Source organism: Oryctolagus cuniculus, chromosome 4 (assembly GCF_964237555.1).
Source record: "Oryctolagus cuniculus chromosome 4, mOryCun1.1, whole genome shotgun sequence".
Lineage (NCBI taxonomy): Eukaryota > Metazoa > Chordata > Mammalia > Lagomorpha > Leporidae > Oryctolagus > Oryctolagus cuniculus.
The window spans coordinates 77,023,513-77,047,426 of NC_091435.1; the positions used below are offsets into that span (position 1 = coordinate 77,023,513).

At 45.3% G+C, this 23,914-nt stretch overlaps 1 protein-coding gene across 3 annotated transcripts in view; it reads right to left on the minus strand.

Moving 5' to 3' along the window:
* Nucleotides 1-15,882: 15,882 nt before the first annotated feature.
* Nucleotides 15,883-23,914, minus strand: part of HGD (homogentisate 1,2-dioxygenase) — a 51,761-nt gene continuing 43,729 nt past the window's right edge. For 2 of the 3 annotated variants that reach the window (XM_002716820.5, XM_008266864.4), the window contains 2 exons: nucleotides 18,811-18,992; nucleotides 15,883-16,246 (listed from right to left, as the gene is read on the minus strand). In XM_002716820.5, coding sequence (XP_002716866.1) covers nucleotides 16,097-16,246; nucleotides 18,811-18,992 — 332 coding nt within the window. In that variant the 3' untranslated portion in view covers nucleotides 15,883-16,096. Of the gene's footprint in view, nucleotides 16,247-16,425; nucleotides 16,622-18,810; nucleotides 18,993-23,914 lie in introns of all 3 variants that reach the window. The other variant, XR_001794703.3, reaches the window with a different exon arrangement.

Sequence of the window (23,914 nt, forward strand, 5' to 3'; positions counted from 1 at the left end):
CCTTTGTGGCCATTTGGGGAGTGAACCAGCAGATGGAAGACCTCTCTCTGTTTCTCCCTCTCTGTAACTCTGCCTCTAAAATAAATAAATAAATCTTAAAAAAAAATTTAAGGGTGACAATTTCATCCATGGAGGCAGAAGAAAATCAAGTGCTGTAGATGAACAGCATTTTCCGCAGGGCTTATTTTATGACTATGTTGATTTTAACTTTCAAAACATTCCATGACAGTTCTGTCATTTGATCCCATTAGCTTGAATGACCCCTAATAGAGCAGAGCCTGAGAAAGGCTTGTAGGCATGTGGTTTATGTTAGAATCTGAAAGCACAGGAGAGGGCAGCGGGGAGGAGTGAAATACAGAGAAGAAAAAGCCCATTACGTGTGTGCTATTGACTTGGCTCTGAGAGTAATGGGTTCACACTAAGGACTTCTGAAGAGCCCGTGACATGTACACAGGATTTTCCCGATAGATGGGGAAGAAACATCTTGTTTCCATTATTTAAGAGTTAGCCCATGCATATGTACTTCCAGGTCTAAGCCTGCCTCAGTGTCTGGCTTCTTACAGGCATCACACATGGAAGAGGAGGGAAGCTTAGGAGAGTAAGCAAGTGATAGGCTATGCAGCGGAGGTGAAATATTGTCGGGTCATTCTTGCAGGCCATGGACAGTGGCAGCGATAATTAAAGTAGAAAGGAGGACCAAAAGGTGGTGAGGCAGGGACAAGAGATGTATGATTTTTATACCCACTTTGTGTGCTGCTTGGATCTGTTGCACACATTAAGGTCAACCTTCAGCATGTCCTGCTATGTAAAATCTACAGAACACTCAGTACAGGCTGGTTAGTGGGACAAGCTACAGTCCTAAGGAGGCTCTAACACATCCATCATCTCCCTCGACCATGCTTTCTAGATTTCTTGGAGACCTGGCTGTCACTTTAGCAGCTCCAGATTGCTTGCCTAGTAGTTACCAAGACCTTCATTTCCAAGGACCAAAGCCTTAGTTATTCTCACATCAGGCATTTGTGGTGGCAGTTGTACAGTGGACGTGGAAGCACTGAGATGTTCCAGTGAATCCACTGGGTTCCAGAAACAGCTTCCTGCCCTCCTTATATAGCAGCACCCTTAGATTCCTATAATCAGGGTTACTACCACTGCCAATATGGAAACTGGTGGGTGGAGTAACTTACTGTTTCCCAGTACAAGAATCCCCCAACGACCAGGAGATAATCGTATTTTCAAGTTACTGGATTTTCCTCGTGAAAGTGAGCTCCTCAGGCCCCACTCGGGGAGTCAGGGATTCTTACACAGAAGAACCTGGCTTTGTAGGAAGGGGAAGCACAAGTACCACAAGGGAGTCGCTGGGATGGTGAAAGGCCAATCCTACTTCCTCCTCTTGCTTCTCACACTCATGAACTCTGGCTGCTGGGGCACAGCACTGTATCTGTGACCACTGGTTCATTGCATACACTGCACTGTCAACCCTGTGCCTACACCCTGCTGAACGTCCCCATGCTGGTGCCCTGGCTCAGCCCTTGATAGGCTTAACTGCTTTCACTTGTGCCCTAGAGCATGCGGCTCAGTGTTTCTGACATGCAGCTAGTGATGGGCAGCTTTGATAGAATGGACCTTGATCTCACAGTGGATGCCCGGCTCCTTTTGAGATGGTTAATTGTTGGGACTGACATTATGGTGCAGCAGGTTAAGCCACTGCCTGCAATGCTGGCATCCCATACGAGTGCCAGCTCAAGTTCTAATTGCTCTGCTTCCCATTCAGCTCCCTGAATGTGCCTGGGAAAGGAGACGAAGGTGGCCCAAGCACTTGGACCCCTGCAACCCACAAGGGAGACCTGGATGGAGTTCCAGACTCTTGGCTTCAGCCTGGCCCAGCCTTGCTATTGGGGCCATCTGGGGAGTGAACCAGTGGATGGAAAATCTCCCTTTCTTGCTAGCTTCCCCCCCCACCTCCGTAACTTTGCCTTTCCAATAAATAAGTAAATCTTTTTTTTTAAGAGATGAATTGTTCTGTGTAGCAGAAGGCAGACATAGGCCTTGATTTTGCACCTTAGGAGGCTATGCTGCAACTGTCTCATTGCCAGGGTCCTGCAAGAGGTTCCAAGCAGCAGCCTTGTCTATCAAGGGCACCCAGAGCCTTGGCTCTGTTGTGTTATGTGACCTAAGAATCTAATGTTGAGCCCTCTCTTGTCTTCATTCAAAATTGGTGGCTTTACAAATCACCCTTCTAAGTGGGTCAGAGTGGCGCTCCCAAATAGGGAATAGAGTGCTGTGCCTATTTTCTTAATAGCAGAGGGTGTAAAGCAGAACAATTTGTCCTTGATTTTGGAGGAACTGGCTGGCATGCTGAAGACCACTGGATGCTACAGACATCACTGGTATGGCAGGCTCCCAAGCCTTTGCGGAGATAATCTCCCAATTTCTCAAATATTATGGAAATAAAGTAATGAGGAGCCTAACCTATGAATGCAGAGAAGATTGGATACAGAACTACTAGAAACTGAGAGACAGAGCAATGCAAAGAGGGCAGGGCAGTAGACACATGGAATAGCTGTGTGTAAGGGCAGGATACTGAAGATCCATGACTTTCTGCATAAGGTACTGTCCCGGCTTTGTGAACCTACAGCTACCATCCTGCACCAGGGAGCCCTGGGCAAATTGTGTGTTCCCCGTTTCTGACTGCCAGATGATACCTGCTTTCAAACTGTTCTCCAGATCTCAAAGAACTGCATCATTTTATTTGAATTTTACTAGAGGGAAAAAATGGAAGGTGTCCTACTCTGACTTCTGTCTTCCATTTTAGATAACTTTAGTGTATTTTTTTTTCTGATGAGTCGAGTATACAAATCTGTTACAAGAAAAGTAGAACTTAGCTAAGTAAAAGAACAAAATATAAGTCACTCCCAATACCATCACAGAGGGATGATATTTTGGTGTCTATCTTTTTAAAGTTGTTTTTCTCTTTGTGCTTAGAAATCTCTTTTTTTTTTTCAGCAAAAATGAGATCCACTGTGCATAACGATTTGCACATTTTTGGCCCAGTGATTTTTTATCATGAACATTTTCCCATGTGATGAATTTTCTACAACATTTTTAATGGTGCTAGTACTCTGTTATGTGTACCTACCATAGTTTAATCAATTTCAAAGTTATGATCCATGGGATGGTCACCTTTGTAGGTGAAATTTTGTGGGTATCCCTAAAGTTTCTCATTGGATAAATTTCTGAGAATGAAGTTTTATAGGTCAATAAGTATGCCAGTGTTTTCTGTTTGGTATAAATATAAGAGGTTTCAGATTACCAGGCAGTAAATGAGGTACTTGGTCCCAGTACCTTCTCTCACTTTCATTGATATTGCGAGCTTTGTGGTTAAGAGCACAGTTTCATAAGCCCAATTCCTTGCCTTTGTCTGCCACTTACTGGTGAAATGACCTGGACAGTATTTAAATTCTCTGTGCTGGGGTAGCTTTGTGGCATAGTGGTTGAAGTTGCTGCCTGTCACGCTGAAATCCTACATGGGCCAGTTGGAGTCCCGGTTGCTCCACTTCTGATCCAGTTCCCTGCTAATGTGCCTGGGAAAACAGCAGAAGATGGCCCAAGTGCTTGGGTCCCTGACACCTATGTGGGAGATTCAGATGAAGCTCCTGGCTCCTGGCTCCTGGCTTTGGCCTAGCCCAGCCCTGGCCACTGCAGCCATTTGTGGAGTGAACCTGTGGATGGAAGGTCTCTCTTTCTCTCTCTCCTCTCTCTGTGTCTCTTCCTCTCTCTCTTTAATTCTGCCTCTCCAATAAATAAATCTTTAAAAGAATAAATTCTTTGTGCCTGAGTTTCCTTGCCTATATATTAGGTATACTAGTAACACTTCTAGTATTATATAATGAGTTATTACATATAAAGTATTTAAATAGTGACATATCATCTCAGTATTTACTATTATTTTTAAAATTTTATAAATGAAAAAATTTTTACAATGGATGGATGAAAATTTAAATTAGCATTTTATTGACTATTGAGATTTAACATTTTTGCCTATATTTTTGTTCATGCATATTTATTTTCTTATTTGCTTCTTCAGATCCACTGCCTATTCAATCTGATAAAACATGTCTATTTTCTGAATGATTTTAGGCCTAAACAAGATAAAGATGTTAACCCTTAGTCATACAAGTCTTCTTCCATTGAGAGTTATTGTAATATGGGCTCCTGAGTAAGAAGAAAACTGTGCACAATATTCCCTTGGTACCTAAATGTTCAAAGAAAGCAATATCCAGAGGAAATTTTGCATAGCAGGCAATTTTAAAACCTTTTGAAAATATTTGTTTTATTTATTTGCAAGGTAAAGTTTCAGAGAGAGAGAGGGAGAGATAGAGAGATAAGGGGAGAGAGAGAGAGAGAGAGAGAGATCTTACATCTATTGGTTCACTTCTCAAATGACTGGGTCAAGCCAAAGCCAGGAGCTTCATCTGGGTCTCCCATGTGGTGGCAGGGGCCCAAGATTTTGGGCCATCTTCCACTGCTTTCCCAAGCACAAGTGTTCACACTGGTACTGCTGAGCATTCAAAAAATGACAAGTGTGTAATGAAGAAGGTTACCAGGAGCCAGAGCCCAAGGCCCTTGTCACATAAAGAGATTAGATTTCAGCCTGATGGCTGTGGAGGCTGCTGAAGACATCACACAGGAATAATGTGATCCGATTTGCATCCCTGCAAAATCACTCTGGTTCCTGTGTAGAGGATGATCACAGGGCAAGAGAGGCTACAAGAGGAACAGTACTCAGGCTGTAGATTTTCAACCAGACATGATTTTTAATTTCGAGACAGCCCTCAATGCAGAACAAAGCAGCCCCTGCCAATCCAAGGATGACTCATCTGGATGTGAACTTGTTGAAAGCTTTGTGAAAGCCTAAATATAGTCTCTGTATTAGCTTCCTTTTATTCGCAGGTGAGGAGCCAGTTTTCTCAATAGTTCCTTATCCTCGTGTGGCATTCCTGCTCCTTCTTTCGAACAATCTTGCTTCCCTCACAGGCTGATTGGTTCACATGCCATGTCTTTTCACCCTTTATGATGGGTCCTGCTGAGAGAGAAAGATCATATTCATGGTCTGGCTGGAGTCCCACGGTTTATTTTCCTTACCAAGTTCCCTCATTCCTGGTAGCGCCTGGTCCGGTCTTCTCTGAGCTTTGGGGGAGATGCAGAGCACTTATTATCTATCTCTACATTCTTTAGGATAATTGATGGCATGTGTGAACACATTAAAGATCTGTAAAAGAAGCTGTCTCAATCAAATCTGCATGTTTGAAAAATACAGGCAGCACTTAAAACGACTAAAAATATAATCCTATAAATACATTAAAAGACGCTGGGTTTTCAAAGCTTCCAGTACCACTTCCTACCTTCATGTGAACAAAAATAATTTTATCATGTTCTATTTCTCCTTTGGAAGACTCACTTGTACCTATAACTGTGACTCTAATACTTTCAATCATTTCCCCTCTGGCTGCCCTGTTTATGACTACTTTTCTGGCTGAGATAGAGACTTACTCTGTTGACACTGTGGCCTGGAGAGATACTGAACAGCATCATCCCCTTGGAGACCCTTAATTCTGAGTTATCAAGAAAGTGCAGTGTGCATCAGTCTCACAGCCAAGCTTCAGGACTCAAAGGAACAAAGGAAGCCCAACATGTGACCTGTGACAGCTGACCTCTGAGTTTCCCTGGAGATGGCTGGCTGGTGGATCCTCTGAGATTTTGGAGCAAATCTGGCACTGGAGTTTGAGTTTGGTTTCCCCCTGATTGCAAGGAGGATCACTTCATCAGTTTTGAATCAATTCTTTCCTTCTGTCATCAACTGCATCTAAATCATTTGACTCTGCAGGAATCTTGGGTCTGGGCAAAGGAGGAAACTGGCCAAGGCGCCCCAGAACTCAACAGCTGCAGTCTGGTATGGAATTGTTACGGGAAATAGAAGGGAGAAGGTGGTAAGGGACTTCTTTTAGAACTCTGAAGCTAAGTATTTTTAGAAATACTTACTTTGGGTCAGCGCCGCGGCTCACTAGGCTAATCCTCCGCCTGTAGCGCCGGCACCCCGGGTTCTAGCCTTGGTCAGGGCGCTGGATTCTGTCCCGGTTGCTCCTCTTCCAGTCCAGCTCTCTGCTGTGGCCCAGGAAGGGAGTGGAGGATGGCCCAAGTGCTTGGACTCTGCCTGTCAGAAAAAAAAAAAAAAAAAAGAAAGAAAGAAAGAAAGAAAGAAGAAATACTTACATTGTATGTGTCACATACAAACACAGTTTTCTAAAGAGGACTTTATTCATATTTGATATGAGATTGAGAAAGCACTAAAGAGTATCATATTGGGAGGCTTGATTGGAGGGTAGATGAAGATGGGATTGGTCAATTACCCTGAAGTTATCTACTACAGGCTACAAAGGCAGCTTCCCCTCCAAATTCACACCCCAGAAATGACTGGGTCCTTTCATGGCCTGCAGGAAGCGAGGCCAAACAGGTGCAGGAAGACTGAGCTGGTATTGGTCTGATGATACTGGGACTGATCGGTTTTCTGGAGGTGCTGGGGCATTGGAGCCTGCGTCCTATTGGATTCTTGGAGGACATTGGCCTGTAGGCCTCCTCCACATCGGTCAAGTGCTTACAGGGGCCCTGGTGTTTGCAAATAAGAAGAAGACACAGTTCCTCAGAGAAACTCATATTGGAGAAAAACAATTCCAGCAGCTGATATTTATTAGAGTCAGACGTTAAGGCTGTCAGTTAAATCAGGGGCTTTACACATCTCCCCAGACAGCACAAAGCAACCCTTTTATGTAGGGTCTAATATCCTCACGATACAGGTGGGATTTAGAGGGGTAAAACATTCACCTGAATTCCAGGAGGTTACAAAAGCTGATGCAGGATCTAGGTCTGGGCAGCCGAACTCCAGAGGGCATTTCCTGAACCATTCCCAGTGGGATCAAACTGACGAGATGAGGAGTTAGGTACCGAGAAAGGACACCTAACCCAGCCTCGGGGGCTAAGCGATGGCAGCTTAGAGAGCAAGGACTCCCACGAGCACTTGTAGGGTTCCTTGGACATTCACAGACTTAGAGCATGTTAGAGCTGGGAGGCTCCATCTTTCAAGATCTGGCTCACAGCCCACTTCTGGACTGGAGAGGTGACTTGTCAATTCATGGAGAAACCCTGCTGATTCAAGGCTTAGGATTCTCCATGCTGGTCACGGACTGCTCTTGTTGACCTCTTCACCTATTTGTGATTAGAAGTGACTCTAATCACTCTAATCACAGGCGACAAAGGCGATGGCCACCATGACTTCTTATTTCTGTGCAAACAGAAGACTTGAAAGGCCATTTTAATAAGGAAAGATTTGGGGAGAAATCAGGCTTTTGAATAATTTTGTGTGTAGAGCAAGTACTGGCAGGTTTGGCTCTTCTCCGAGGTATTCGACCTCAATGCCTCCTCTATCATTCTTGCTGAGATGCCACAGCAAGGCATCCCTGGCAGGCACCAGCTATTGCCCACCAATACCTATGTGTCTTTCTTTCTTTCCAATAGAAACCTGGTTTGTTCAGGAGGCTGGTGGAGATCCCCTTCTCTCAGGGAGAGGAGGCATGACCCTAGCCAGGGATCAAATCCGGATTAGCAGGGATCGTACCCAGTTCTGCCCATGGGTCCTAAGGAGACATCTGCAAGGAAAGGCTTCTTGTTTTTCTTTTAAAAGATTTATTTGAAAGGCAGGGTTACAGAGAGAGAGAGAGAGAGAGAGAGAGAGAGAGAGAGAGAGGAGAATCTTCCATCAAGGTCTCCCTCCTGGGTAGCAGGGGCCCAATCACTTGGGCCATCCTCCACTGCTTTCCCAGGTGCATTAGCAGGGAGCTGGATCAGAAGTGGGACTTGAACTGGTGCCCATATGGGAAGCTGGCATTGCAAGCGGTGGCTTAATCCCCCGTGCTGTGACACTGGACCCAGGCCTTCCTTTCCTGAATTAAAAGGACAACCTTTCCTAGAGAAAGCCTTCTGTCCCTTCACTCTTGCTTCTTGCCTGTGCTTTGACCTGGAACATTAGAAATAAAGATAAGATAATACGTCAAGAACAGGGGTAGCAGAAAATCAGAAAGAACCTGATCCAGGATCCAGGACAACTTCATGTTTCCATTTTTGCCATCCTGAACTGCCAATCGCAGACTTCTTTTATGAGTTAAAAGCCCTAGTTCTTAAGCTCATACTAGATTTTTGGAGGCTTAGAGATAAATACACTTTTTTTAAAAAAAATATTTATTTATTTATTTATTTATTTGAAAGGCAGAGACACAGAGAGGCAGAGGCAGAGAAAGAGAAGTCTTCCATTCCCTGGTTCATTCCCCAAATGGCTATAACTGCCGGAGCTGGGTTGATCCGAAGCTGGGAGCCAGGAGCCTCTTCTGGGTCTCCCACGCTGGTGCAGGGGCGCAAGGACTTGGGCCATCTTCCACTGCTTTCCCAGGCCATAGCAGTGAGCTGGAGCAGATGAGGAGCAGCCTGGACTGGAACCGGTGCCCATATGGGATGCCAGCACTGCAGGTGGCATCTTTACCCGCTACGCCACAGCGCTGGCCCGTGAATATACTGTTAATCGACACCCATCCTTTTATTAAAAAAAGTGATAACATAAAATCTATTTGTCCTTCAGATTTTAATATTATTCATGGAATTCAAAATAAACTTTTGCTCTCATTCATGAACAAAACTATCCCATTATTTCTTGGTCAGGGATTGTATAGAATGGCATACACTTGATTTTTGCAAGGTGTCCCTGTTAATAACACTAGAGTGGGTTGTGGTGAAGCTTCTGATATAATTTTAGATTTTAAAAGCCTAGATTAGGCTAATTAGAGTCTCCAGGGCCACTATGATTAGGCAAGATTCCTTCAGGAAAGCTCTGTGGATGGTTGCATGGAAACAGCTTTTATCAAAGGCACTTTGGAGTCTGTGTTAATTTTTACCTTAATTAATGTGGTAATGTACATTGTTGAGATCTCAAATGAAACTTCAATATGGTATTCTTGCTCTCAGACCTAACAACAATAAAAAAAAGAGGAAACACCTCTACATTTTCTATGCTCCAGATACCTGTTATTTATTGCATTAGGAGAGCACACACCTTCCTCTTCAGCTAGACACTAATTTATTTAGGGATGAAGACCTCATCATACTCATTCTGGTAACTCCCACAGTACGTGGTACAGTAACTTTCCTGAGGCAGGAATCAAGAATTGTTCACTGGGTAACCAAAAATAAGAATGACAATAGCTAATGTCTGCTTCTGCTCACTGTGTGCTGAAAACTACGTGGGTACCTTCGATGGCATCATATCCTTCTTTCAGAAGAAGAAGAAAGAAAGGCAAAGAAAGCTTAAGACTCTTCCATAAGCTTATTCATCTATAAAAGTACAGTTGGGAATCCACAGCCTGTATTCCTAATTACTATTCATTCCAGAATCGGAAATTCCTGTATAATGTCTGCTATACATTCTAATCATTATAATAAAAACTAATGTATCAAGATTAAAATACCCCCCAAATCCCACCCTGCATGACAGCTACCAGAATGCCAGTGCCTATAATGTGATAGGTGCCATTTTAAGCAAATAGAATAGGGACTATTTTTACCTACCTTAACTCGCTTAGCACCCTCACTCACACTATGATGTAGGTAATATCACTACCAATTCACAACTAAGGGAGCGGAAGCTCAGAGTCACACAACCAACAAGTCATAGTATTGGATTCGAACCCTGGATTTGAACCCAGGCGGTATGGCTCTAGCATCTGTGCTCGTAACTATGCACTCATCAGGGCCTCTGAAAGGTGTAGAGAGAAAGAGAGCTGGAAAGAGAGAGATCTTCCATGTTCTGGTTCACTCCTCAGATGCCCATAACAGCTGAGACTTTGGCCAGGCCGAAGCCAGGTACACGGAGCTCAATCTGGATCTCCCACGTGTGTGGCAGGGACCTAACTGCTGGTTCCCAGCCTGCACATTTGCAAGAAGTAGAGCTGGAGCCTGAACACCGTCACTTCAGTGTAGGACACAGGCGTCCCCAGTGCTCGCTCCCTCGCTCTCTCTTTTTTTAAAAGATTTATTTATTTATTTGAAAGGCAGAGCAACAGAGAGGCAGAGAGAGAGAGAGAGAGAGAGAGAGAGAGAGAGAGAGGTTTTCCATCCGCTGGCCTCCCCAGATGGCAGCAACGGCCGGAACTGTGCAGACCCGAAGCCAGGAGCCAGGAGCTTCCTCTGGGTCTCCCACGTGGGTGCAGGGGCCCAAGGACTTGGGCCATCCTCTACTGTTTTCCCAGGTCATAGCAGAGAGCTGGATCGGAAGTGGAGCCGCCTGGACCCAAACCAGCACCGACATGGGATGCCACACCGCAGGCAGCTCCCCGCCCCCCGCCGCCACAGCGCCGCCCCCCCCCCCCCCCCCCCGCCCCCAACCAAGCGCTCTTAACCAGTGTGCTTTCTGTTGGGAGTCAGTGTCCTTCTCCACCACTGCTCTGTAGCCTGATTCTCCCCTGGGTAATCCTTCTCTCTTCACCCCACCCCATCCCATCCCATGTTTTCTGGAAAGTTGGGAGCTACAGGGATTTTTTTTTAAGCCTTTTCTGAAGACCTTAGGAAAACTCTCATTTGGAGTAGGATCTGATGTTGGAAACTCAGGCTATTTCTGCCACTGGTTTTAAATTTCCAAGACAGTGGTCCTCAGCCTCACCTGTGCATTGGAATCCCCTGAGGAGTTTCAAAACAAAATTCTCAAGCCTGAGTTCAACCCCAGGTGCTTCTAATTTAGTTGCTGGGCGGCAGGCCCTGCAGCAGGCGTTGGGGAGGCAGTCAGGAGACTGGATGGACAGCTGGTGCTGGGAAGTGCTGTGGGTCTCTGAAGCAGTGGTTCTCACCTGGGTACAGCCTGCTAGTGCTTGGCTGGGGTGGGTGGGTGGGGGAGGGACTGGGAGACTGTCCCATGCACTGTGGAATGTTTATCAGTTTCCTGAGCCCTTCAGACTGGATGCCAGTAGCACCTGTTCCAGCTGTGACCATCAAAAATCTCTTTAAACTTTGCCGGATGTCTTAGGGGGAGGAGGCACACGCACCCCTGTTGAGAACCATTGGCCCGGAGCCATTGCTAGTAGCCTGGGCCATGAGCGCAATCTCCTGGAAAGAAAGAGCAAGCAGAGCGGCTGCTGTTGCACCTTTCTGTAACCGCAAAGTAAGCAAAGATGCCAAGGGGCTGGCACTGTGGTGTAGCGGGTAAACCTGCCGCCTGGGGCACCAGCATCCCATATGAACTCAGTTGCTCCACTTCTGATCCAGCTCCCTGCTAATGGGCCCTGGAAAGCAGTGGAAGATGGCCCAAGTGCTTGGGCCCCTGCACTCAATGTGGGAGACCGGGAAGAAGCTCCTGGCTTCTAGCTTCTGACTGACAGCTGTGGCCGCTGTAGTCATTTGGAGAGTGAACTAGTGGATGGATCTCTGTCTCCCTCTGTCATTCTGCCTTTTGAATAAGTAAATTCTAAAAGAAAGAAAGATGCCAGGGGACTGGGGGAAAATTCTCCTGTCCTTGGAGGGGGTCCCCTAACTGGGATGCTGTTTGTTCTTTAAGGTTCTCCGTTTGGAAGGGAAGAGATGGTATGATGATGGGGGAGTGTGGCAGAAGGCAGCATCTTAGCAGGGAAGGAAGGAAATGATACAAATCTTTCTAGCTGATCTGAGGCACAACAGAAGGAAACTAAATCTTTTTTTAATTAGCATGAACAGCATGGCCTAAGTGAAATATTGTCACTAGCTCGCTGGCTTGCTTAGGACTTGCTGCCAAGAGCGGGGAGATAAAGTACAAAGGCTTGGGTGCTCAGTGGTGGGAACCCAGAATGTTGCATCAGCCCTAGGAAGGCTTTGCCACCCAGCTGATGATAGAGAGAGCCCAAAGGGTGAGTGTTCAGTGCTAAGTGCATAAGAATAAGGTTAGAATTAGCTCAGAAAGGAAAGTTTGGGGTTGTGAATAAAATAATGTAGTGGTTGTCTTGGTTTGGGGTTAGGGAGGAGTACAGTAAGCAGCAGAGGCGAGTGGGGAATTGAGGGAGGAGGAAAAGAACGAAATAACAGGGTGTGTATGTGTGTGTGTGCACGCATGCATGTGTGCATTTTAAAGACATTGCCATCATGGACACTGGTGCATAATCCCTCTGGGAGCTGCAGGGAGACACAGCAGAACACAAGCCTCAGACTAGGGGGTAAGACAGCTTTTTTTTTTTTTTTTCTGAAGATTTATTTTTTATTTACTTGAAAGGCAGAGTGACAAAGAGAAAGGGTGGGGGGAGAGATAGAGAGACAAAGAGATCTTCCATCTGCTGATTCACTCTCAAAATGGCCACAATGGTTAGGGCTGGGCCAGGCTGAAGCCCAGGAGCACGGAGCTCCATCTGGGCGGCAAGGGCCCAAGCACTTAGGTCCTCTTCCAGTGCTTTCCCAAGCACATCAGTAGGGAGCTGGATCAGAAGTGGAGCAGCTGGGTCTCTAACTGTTGCCCACATGGGATGCTGGCATTCCGGGTGGCAGCTTAGCCTGCTATGCCACAACACTGGCTCTGTGAGCTGCTGTTTTTGTACATTAATTCTTGTGTGTCACTGGTTGAGGGCTATGTCCAGGGCCATTTGTTCCTCTGCATTTTTGCTGAGTTCTGATTTAGGCCTTAGGCAAAGAGAGGGAGAGACAGAGAGAGAACTTCCCTTTGCTTAGTTCACTCCCCAAATGGCTGCAGTGGCCAAAGCTGGTTTGATCTGAAGCCAGGAGCCAGGAGCTTCTGGGTCTCCTATGTGGGTGCAGGGGCCCAAACACTGGGGCCATCTTCTATTGCGTTCCCAGGCTGTAAGCAGGGAGCTGGATCAGAAATAGACAATCCGGGACTTGAATTAGCACCCATATGGGATGCAGGCGCTGCAGGTGGAGGCTTAACCTACTACGCTACAGTGCTGGCCCCTCAGTGCTGGCAATTGAAAGCAGTTGAAGCCGGCGCCGCGGCTTACTAGGCTAATCCTCTGCCTTGCAGCGCCGGCACACTGGGTTCTAGTCCCGGTCGGGGTGCTGGATTCTGTCCCGGTTGCCCCTCTTCCAGGCCAGCTCTCTGCTGTGGCCAGGGAGTGCAGTGGAGGATGGCCCAAGTGCTTGGGCCCTGCACCCCATGGGAGACCAGGAGAAGTACCTGGCTCCTGCCATCAGATCAGCGCAGTGCGCTGGCCGCGGCAGCCATTGGAGGGTGAACCAACGGCAAAGGAAGACCTTTCTCTCTGTCTCTCTCTCTCACTGTCCACTCTGCCTGTCAAAAAAATAAATAAATAAAAATAAATAAAAAAAGAAAGCAGTTGACCCTGGATGGTGATGGCTGATGGGGTACAAGTGGGCCACTGGCAGCTTCTGCTACAGTGGTCAATTTTAAAGCTCATTTAAAGATATTTACTGCTTTGCTATTGAACAATGTTTAATGTTTAGTAGACCTTTAAAAAAATTCATCTATCCTAGAAACAGTGGGGAGGCACGCCAACCTCTGTCACCTGCAAAGATACCCTCACCTTATTTTTTGAGAACATGAAATACCGCTGCCAGAAACCCAGCAGCCACCCCAGGCCTGTTCGCCATTCCTCTTTCTTTCATCCCTTACATCCAGTGCATCAACAAGCCCTTTCATTTCTACACCCAAACACCATGGAAGTTAGATCCTTCTGTCTCTGCTGCTACCTTGCTAATTCAGGACAAGGCCCTTTTTGGCTTGGACTATTACCATAGCTTCCTGGAACACGCCTCCTTCTCATTCAACCCTGCCCCAGCCTCACTCTTCCAACCAAGAGCCCTTTCTTAACCTTTAGGTCTGGTTAAATGCCACAGCTTCATTGAAGACCTTCCTCTCTAAACAAAGATCTCCCCCCGCCCATCCACCTGTCACTTCATCTCACCCCCTGTTTACTTCTTCTCAGCATGTCCCACGGTTTGTAATGATTTTGTTATATCATCAGCCTCCCTCTCTAGAACATAGGGCAACCTCTGCAGAGACAAGGAACAAGTCTAAATCCTTGACCACTCTGTCCCTAGGATGGTTGCCAGATTTTGCAAATACAAACACAGAATGCCGAGTCAGATTTCACGGAGCCTCTTGCAGTTTAACTGGCAGTCTTAGTCCTGGGCCCTGACACATAGCTGGCTGTCACTTACCTATTACTGAATGAGAACCTGGTAGCATCATATCAGAATTACTCCTGTGGCAACAAAGTGGAGAAAACTTACAGAACTGAAGCAATGATAAACATTGCTTTTTATCATATTTCTGTTCTCATTTGCATGACTTCTCACACCAGGGGAGTCTAATTAACTCACACACACAGCCTTGGGAGGCCCAGTATGCTGGGAAGGATGCTGACAAGAGGAAGGGAACTGTTAGGTACAGCTTTCCACACATAGTACACCTCATTTTGGCTGTGATCCAGTGTCTGGGCCTTGATCTCTGGTCCTGATCTTCCCAGACTGAGAGCTCTCAAAGGAGAGAAACTGCTTCTTTCTTTTCAACCATTCATTCCCAGTCTATCACTCTGCAGCTGAGAGTTGATTCAACCCATGGTTACTGAATGGGCTGACATAAATGAGTAGGTGCCGCTGTGATGTAGCGGGTAAAACTGCCACCTATGACGCCGCATCCCATGTGGACACTGGTTTGAGTCCTGGCTGCTCCACTTCTGATCCAGCTCCCTGCTAATACACCTGGGAAAAGTAGTGGAAGATGGCTCAAGTGCTTGGGCCCCTGCCACCCACACGGGAGACCCAGAAGAAGCTTCTGGCTCCTGGATTTTGCCTGGCTGTTGTAGTCATCTGGGGAGTGAACCAACAGATGGAAGATCTCTCTTTCTGTCTCTCCTTCTCTCTAGGTAACTCTTTCAAATAAATAAATCTTTTTTTTTTTTTTTTTTTTTTGACAGGCAGAGTGGACAGTGAGAGAGAGAGAGACAGAGAGAAAGGTCTTCCTTTGCCATTGGTTCACCCTCCAATGGCCGCCGTGGCCGGCGCGCTGCAGCTGGCGCACCGTGCTGATCTGATGGCAGGAGCCAGGTGCTTCTCCTGGTCTCCCATGGGGTGCAGGGCCCAAGCACTTGGGCCATCCTCCACTGCACTCCCTGGCCACAGCAGAGAGCTGGCCTGGAAGAGGGGCAACCGGGACAGAATCCGGCGCCCCAACCGGGACTAGAACCCGGTGTGCCGGCGCTGCAAGGCGGAGGATTAGCCTAGTGAGCCGCGGCACCAGCCTCAAATAAATAAATCTTAAAAAACAAAACAAACAAACAAAGCCAAGTGAATAGTGCAGTGATTAACTGCCCTAATTTGACCAGGACTGAAAGGTTTTCTGGGATGTGGGGCTTTCAGTGCAACGGTCAGGGCAGTCTTGGGCCAACTGGGACAGCTGGGCACCCTAAGTGACTGAATGATCCTCACTACTTGGTGGCTTTAGTCCTTGTCCAATGTCATCATTGGCTGCTATGACTACCAAGATTGGAGAAACTGTTGGCCTATCTGACAGCTGGATGTTTGGAGCTCTGTGGAGCCCCTGAATTTCCCCATGCTTGGACTGACTCCTAGGAGTTTGGCTGTGGCTTCAGCCTCAGCTCAGGTCCGGAATGCTCAGCCTAGCCTTCCTTCTAGCCTGGTATTGTGGTCTCTGCTAGATGTCTGGACTTTGCTCCTAGAATGAAGGCCCTTAGAATAAATACGTGGTAAGGGACCTTGGCCTTGGCCCAGTCTCAAGGGCTTACCTGGCCTGCCAGGCCACCTGTCTCATCAAGACTTGATTTTGATCAATTGCCATTGCCACAGAACACCAGCATGTATTTATTCAGTAAGTAAGCTAACGACCCATAGAACTTTCCAAATACATTTCCACAAATGTTCTGAGTTACTTGACCATGAAAAGTGAGTTCTCATTTTAACCAACTCCCTCCCCTAAAAACTGCCAGAGGGCATGAGATTCTCAAGGAAACTGCACAAATCCACTCCCAATTACGGTAGCAACACTCCAGCCTCAATTCAGTCCTGCCGGGTCCCTGGCATTCGGAGTAAAGCGGCTCTTGAGAGGCGCCCAGCACTTGTAGTAGTTCTCGTCCAAACAGTTGGAGGCCTTGAGTCCCCACTTGGTGACAGCCAGACTTAGAGAAGACTCGAACATAAATGCCTGCAGGAAATGAGGATGGGGATGAGAAGATAAAAGTGAGGTTGGTTTTAGAAAGCACATTTGATTAAATGTCAGGAGAAGATGCAGGTTGGCAAAGTCTTTGAAAAATGAACCATGTGCTAGCATGGTGAAGAGAGCAGGCTTGAGCCCTAGGTTCTGGCTCCGGTCCTGCCACTTACGTGCTGGTGAGGTGTTGTGTAAGACTCTTAACCTCCCAGGGCCTCACGTTTCATCCTGGGCATGAAGTTGGGCACTGAAGCCTCGAGTCGTCCTTGTAGCGTTATGGAGCTGACTTTGCTAGATGCCAGGGCAGAAGTGGGGGAACCCTGGGAATATTCCTCTTCTCAGGAGCCGTCCTTTACTGTGGCCATGTCCCTGTGAGGGAAGGCATACTGCCCATTTTGCAAATAAAGAAACTAAGGCTCAGAGCTGGCAAATGACTTGTCTAAGGTGTGATTTGAGCCAGCTTTTCAGATTCAGACTGAGATGGACAGTGAAAAGGAAAAGGAGGAACAGGGGGAGTGGGAAGGAAATGGTGGAAATGGCTGCAGCACTTTAAAAAGCCACTTCCCAGAAAGGTCTGAATGGTGGATGTTGCACTGGCTTCAGGAGGTTTTAGTCTGCGACAGAATGAATACTCAAATGTTCCAAGGATCTTAGACATTACAGCTCTATCAGGTGCTGAGTTTTCTACCTACTGTGGCTTTCAAAGAAACAAAGCGAAAGCAAAAACCAATATGCTACAATGCTTATATGCTCACATTTGGAATTTTTAAAATGTAGACAGAAAAAGAAATCAGAGAATTCTATTGTGCTACAACTCAGAACACTCACATGAGTGTTTAGGAGGTCTAACAAATATTAATTCATTTTTGTCTGAAACAATGAAGGTGAGCATCCCTGCCAGACTTCCTAAGACTGGAAGAAAGATGTAAAGACAGGGTGAGATTATATAGAAGTGATCATATTGAGCATAGAAATGCTGTATATGTTATAAATCACTGTTAAGATATAAAGGCCATTATTATGATTGTCTCCTGGCTGATTGCTACTTAGGGAACCTCACTATCTAGCTGCAATACCAAAAGCCCCTTCTTAGCTGAGCTGTGACTTGTATCAAGTTAATCATTCCAAACTAGAATAAGGATAAGGCAGGTAGATGGACCTGGGTATGAATTATATAAGACCCAAAGTTAGGTCTAGGGAAAGTGTTGGAACCTCCCTCACCAGATATTCTGGGTTTCCAGATACCCAGAGTGTCCCATTCTCCTAATCTCTGCAGAGGGAAGCCCCTTCTCGCTAGCTTTTCAGGCCCTAGACATTACCCAAAGTCTTGCTCCTCATACAAACAGTGCTGTTCTGTGCCTCCATGTTGAAGATCACTGTTGCCTGGGTCTCCAATTTGAGTCACCAAAGGTTATTGAGTGGCAACTCTAGGGTAGCCTGTGCTCCTCTGGAAGTCTTTGGAGGCAACACCTTAACTGAGCTTGTCAAACTACACCTCGTAGAGATGCAAGGGTTCTATGTAAAGTCTGCAGAAGTCCTTGCAAAGGGGACTAGAGCTGACGTTGAGCAGATGGGAAGGATTCTGTGCCCCCCTCTCATTCAGAGCAGCTTCCCAGTTCTGAACCCAAGCTGGAGCTAAAAGCAACTGTATTGGACAGATGGACAGATAATGCTCGCTGCTTAGGTATTTTCCAAGTTGGGCATGGAGTCACACAGGTCTGTCCTAAAGATTTTAAACCATATAGCACGGAAAGCATTTGTTTAAAAATGTAAACCAAATTTGCATATGATTTAGCATAAAATTACTCCTTGTGGTCCATAAACTCTACCACCAAGAATGCAAAAATAAAATAAAATCAAGTACCGCAGCCAACAGCAATTGTGTTCAGCCTCAGTGTTTACAGCATGACACAGAAGGAATACAAAACAGGTTTGAAATCCCATCAGTTTCATACCATGCCAAAGTAGAGCAAAGGAAAATGATAAAGCAGCTGAGAATTGCTGCTCACAAGCCCTGACTATAGTGAGGCCAAGATATCCTGACCCTCCTTGGCTTGGGAAACAGCTGATGGTGACATCCTGCCTCCTCTGCTATTGTGGCCCTAGCAGATTACTTCCCAAAGCAGAATACTCTGAGAAAGGCCATCTGGATAGGGCTGCCTGTGGATTTAGGAAGGCCCTTCCCACAGTGTTCATAATGGTCCCTGACATCTGAACAGTGTTGTCTACAAGGCTAACTCACGGTCATCTGCAGGGTTGGGTACCACACCCATTTCATAGACATGGAGAATGAAGCATAGAGAAGTTGGTGGTTCAAGGTCACTTAGGAACTAGGAACTAAGATGAGAATCCAGGTCTGACTCCAAGTTCAAAGCTCTTCCTTCACCACTGAACCAGGAGTCGAGTAGGTACACAAGGCTGTGTATATACACACATGTAAACACACGCATACAGACACACAATTATCCTCCCCTGGCTCCCTCTCTGTGACTTTGGAGAAGTAAAATGAACCATTCCTCTGAACAAGGTCATCAGAGACTGGTGGTTAAGTCGCTTACCATGGTGCCGTCAGCAACCCTCTCCGGTGCCAGCTTGACCTTGCTGGCCTTCTCGAAGCAGTCTGCATCAGGGCCGTGAGGGGTCATGGTACTGTGCAGGCTGCCTCCACCCGGCAGGAACCCGCCTTGCTTTGCCTCATAGTGACCTTTGATGAGCCCCATGAATTCACTCATGCAGTTCCCTGGGAAAGTGGAAGCAGTATTATTTTTCCCAGCTGAGGCAAGACCAGTACATTTATCAAAACCCCTCACACATTGCCAAGAAGACAGGAGAATCTGATACATTTTTTGAGATTAATAGAGAATATGGATCAACAGAAGAACAATCAATAAGCATTCATTAGTGTAGAATTCTTGGTAGGTAAAGCTCAGCTTGATGGCCAGGTGGATTATGAGAGGTCTTGAGTTCCACTGTCCAAAAGGAATTAGGATATATTGAAAGAAAATCAGGGCCCAGACAAGACATAATAACTGAAATGCAAATCATAATAAGGAGTGGATGTACTCCATCATCTAAATTTGTAAGTGTCATATCAAAGTTATTTTCTCTCCCACATCAAAACCCCTTTCCAAATAGCTCCAGTCTAGTATGTCGCATCACCATATTTTGACTTTCCAATCTAGAAAGCTGCAATGGTGTGTGTGTGTGTGTGATAATGGAAGATGATGTCATGGGAAGAATCCTGGACTTAAAGTCTGTTATCAAATAATAATCTTTGGAAAAGAATATTGTTGGGGCCAGCACTGTGGTGTAGTAGGCTAAGCCTCTGCCTGTAGTGCCAGCATCCAATATGGATGCTGATTCAAGTCCTAGCTGCTCTGCTTCTGATCCAACTTCTTGTTAACGTGCCTGGGAAAGCAGCAGAAGATGGCCCAAGTGCTTGGACCCCTGCACTCACTTGGAAGACCTGGAAGAAGCTCCTGACTCCTGGCTTCGGATTGGACCAGTACCAGCCATTGCAGCTATTTGTTAGTGAAGCAGTGGATGGAAGACCTCTGTCTCTCTCTCTGTCTCTCTCTTTCTCTCTGTTTCTCCCTCTCTCTGTAACTGCCTCTTGAATAAATTTTCTTTTAAAAATATTGTTATCTGAGAAACACAAACCATAAATGCTACTTATAATAAATATTGTCTAATCTGAATCTTACATAATCTCATTCTTCTCTCATCAAAATGCCTCTAAGTTTCCTTCTTTTCTTTCTATTTAGAAAATCAAACTTACAAAGAATAGTTGCACTTTCAGAGCAAGGATAAAGAAATATAACACTTGTGTATGTTTAAGTGCCTTTCCACCTCTTCAGAATGCTTCTAAGATTCATTTGTTTCTTCCTATTTCCATTGACACTCTATTCATATACTCCTGAATCTTAAGATGGGAAGGAGCCCCACTTCTAGTCAATACAGAAGAATTCTTTGTCATTCCTGACATAGTACTTCCTGGGCTCTGGCTGCATGCTTTGTACAATGAAAACTCTCTCTAAAACAACCTATCATATTACTTAAGAGCTCTGGTTGTTAGTTCTTTCTTCAATAGAAAATTTCCTTCATGTAATTTAAATTCATTGGTTCTAGTCGTGCTTTCTGGAGTCACACAAAATTTGACAAAAATCACCATTCTTTAACTCTTCCAATCTGATGTTTCTTGTGAAATAAAGCTCTTTATTATAGTAGAAGCACATTTAGAACAAGAATTGAAGAAATATAACACCTTTCCATCTTCCTCTGCTCATCCACCTATCTATCCATTCACCTGTCCTTTTCTCACACCACCATCTGCCCATCCATCCACTTCATATATTTGATTGGATACTGTACTCAGCACTGTGATACAGAGATGAATAAGAAACAGCTTGCTTACAGCTGCTCATAAACTGTCTTGTAAGAGGGCCGAGCCTGCTAACCATGGATGGAATAAACAGCTACAGCAGTAGCAACCTTGCAAAGCCAAACACTTGAGTTGATCAATGTTCTGCCCTTCTTTCTAATGTATAAAGTATAACCACATGCCCAAACACCTCTGTGATCGAATAAGCAGCCCCACCTACCCTGCCCAGAAAACACAGAGCTGCTACAAGCCCCGACAGAGTGAGCAGAATGTGATAGATCCTGCAGAAAAGGTAAAGCCCAGATCAGAGCTATACTTGTTTTTCCATGAAGCAGATATAGAGGAAAGGCAGCAAATGGAAGCCTAAACTCTATTTTGCAAGCAGTTCTGCTCATGACTTAAATTTCCTGTCATGCTCTTCACTCTAGTGTATGTCCTCGGGGTCACCTTCTGAGTTTAATTTTGAGAAGACAGCAAGACAGAATTCAGCTTTGATCTGAATATGAATTTGGGAAGCAATGAGTTTAGTGATGACATTTCTACATCACTTTCTATATTTCAAAGGATAGTGGGAGGGTAGACCTTGCCTGTATGATTAAAGCTGAATCTAGTTGACTAAGGCGCATTAAGATGAGTGCAGGCAGTATTTCTACAGAAATAATTCCCCACTTCTTCCTTAAGTTGCATCAACGTAGCAAAGATTTTGAGTGTTGCCAAAGCCATATTTTTTTATAGTCCTGGTAGAACTAATTTCTCACTAGGGGCTCTGTGGTTTTCTCCAACTGTCTGAGGGCAACCATGCCTTTATGAGATCTATACTGGGGCCAAGTTTACTTTGAGACCATTAAAAAAATTGTAGGGGGGCATTTCACAAGGCAATTTTCTTTAGGAAGTCAGAACCACAAGTTAAAATTAAGGAGTGGGCTGAGAGCCTATAGCACAGTAGCAAGATTTTCCAAATCAGACTACTGTATCACCCCTTTACCTGGGTGGGGAGATGGACCCTTCCTTGGCCAATGTTTCTCAAGATGAGAGCATCAGAATCCCTTGAGCTGTTAGCTAAAAACGTAGATTCTGAGGTTCCACCACAAAACCAACTAAACTTTCTGGGAGTCGGCTTTAGGAATACATTTCTTAAAGAAGGCATTCTAAGTGGTTTTATATCCTCTACTATTGTCAGAGGCTCTGGAGCAGTAGCATCGGCATTACTTGGGAACTGGTTAACAGTGCAAATTCTTAGGCTCTTCCCTGGATCTATAGAGGCAGAAACTTCGAGGGTGGGGTCCAATAATTGATGCTTTAACAAGCCCTTCAGGTGACTCTGACACCTGCTAAAATTTAAGGACCACTACCCTGGGAGCACAGAAAGCACAGAATCACCTCAATAGGCTGGCAAAGTGCAATAGTGAATTAGCCAGGAAGAGGCTGTGAGTCACAGGCTGTAAGCCAGAGCAATTCTCTCTCCTTGACAACAGGCCCTCGAGGGCACTAACTTCCAGGAGGAGAATAGTTAGGGACTTTAAATGGGCTTGATACTCTTCAGAAAAGACACAGGTCACTATGACTGCATTTACAAAGCAGCTGGTGTCTTTGCAGTGTAATTAATTGCTTCGTTTCTCCTCCATGATGGTGAAGAGGGAGATGCTGGCTTTTGACCATGAAGTGGCCTTCTTATATTCTGAGGGCCTTTGTTCCCCACTTCTGTGCCTAATACTGTCCAGCAGAGATACTGTTACATACTGTTGAGTCCTAGTGCCTGGGAGCTGACAATATACAAGGAGCAACCTTATATAAACAAGATCCTGGGGCTAACTCAGGAAAATAGCTTCTTTTCTAGAATATTCCAGGTGAAAAGCCCTGTAATCAATTTTTATTTTATTTTATTTTAGAGACAGGGAGAGAGACACAAAGAAATCTCCCTTTCTCTGGTTCACTCCTCAAATGTCTACAACAGCTGGGGCTAGGCCAGGCCAAAGCCAGGAACTGGAAACTCCATCAAGGTCTCCCATGTGAGTGGCAGGAACCCAATTACTTGAGCTATCACCTCCTAGGGAGTGCATTCATAGGAGGAAATGCATCTTAGTCTTTCTGGAGCTCTGTGTACAAATAATGTAATTTCCAGGAAGTAGAATTGTATATTGATGTTTTTAGGTTTGATTTTCAGCTGGCTAGTGCACAGTTAAAAATGTCAACCTCATTAAAAATAGCCATAAAGTCTACTGTGATGTATTATTATTAAATAAATATTTATTAGGCGCATATTATATATCAGGCATTATGCTAGCCATATCAGTTCATGGTCATGTTCTCCGGCATCAGACAGCTTGCAATTAAATCCTGACTCTACCACTTAATTAGCTGTGAAGCCTTGAGAGTCTTATTTAATCCCTCTTGTGTCAGTTTCATCTTCTGAAAACAAAATGAGGGCTAATGATATTACCTTTCTCTTACAGCTGTTATAAGAATTAAATAAAGAACTCATAACAGGGCCATACAAACTGGCCAATAATTGTTAGCTATTAGTAACAATACTGTTAATACAACAAAAATGGTAGATTTGTTAGGTTTTGTTCTAAGAAACGAATCCTCTGCAGAAACTCCTTCCAGGACAGACAGAGTCCAGCCCCTTGTGTAGACTGCCATCTGCTTTGTTTGGCCAAAATGATTTGAGAAGGCACATTTCACAGGCTCTTGAACCAGGTACAGGTAATGAACTTTCCAACTCCAACAAACAGACAGGATCTCCATCATTCCCCAGGCCCCAACACAGATGACCGAAACATAAAGAAACATCTTGTTTCACCTTTTGTCAGTCTTCAGGGCTACAGAAACTAAGACCCAGGTTCAGGGTCATCGTATCACTGCCATCCCTGCCCAGGTGGTGGCATTTAAACAGTTTAAAGTCTGGGAGCACAGCACTGGGCCTGGGGAGGCAGGGTACTAAACTCAAGCCGGGGCAGGTGTACAGAAACAACCCAGGAATTATTCCCAGTGGGGAGTGCTCACTGCTTGGCTTCTGTTGGATCTCCAAATGTGGTTCGGTAAAAGAGATTCGATGATTGTTTACAGCCCTTGTCTCTTCTGTTGAGGAACAGTGCTTTTTTTCTTCATACTATTTGTTAAACTCTTTTACTTAGTGTAAGGTTAACTTTATGATAAAAAAGTAAGCTGAAAGTAGATCTTTGTAAAAATTAACAGTGGAAATGGGAGAAGGAAGACATACGTGGGTGGGAGGGATGGTGGGGCGAGGTATCACTATGTTCCTAAATCTGTATATATGA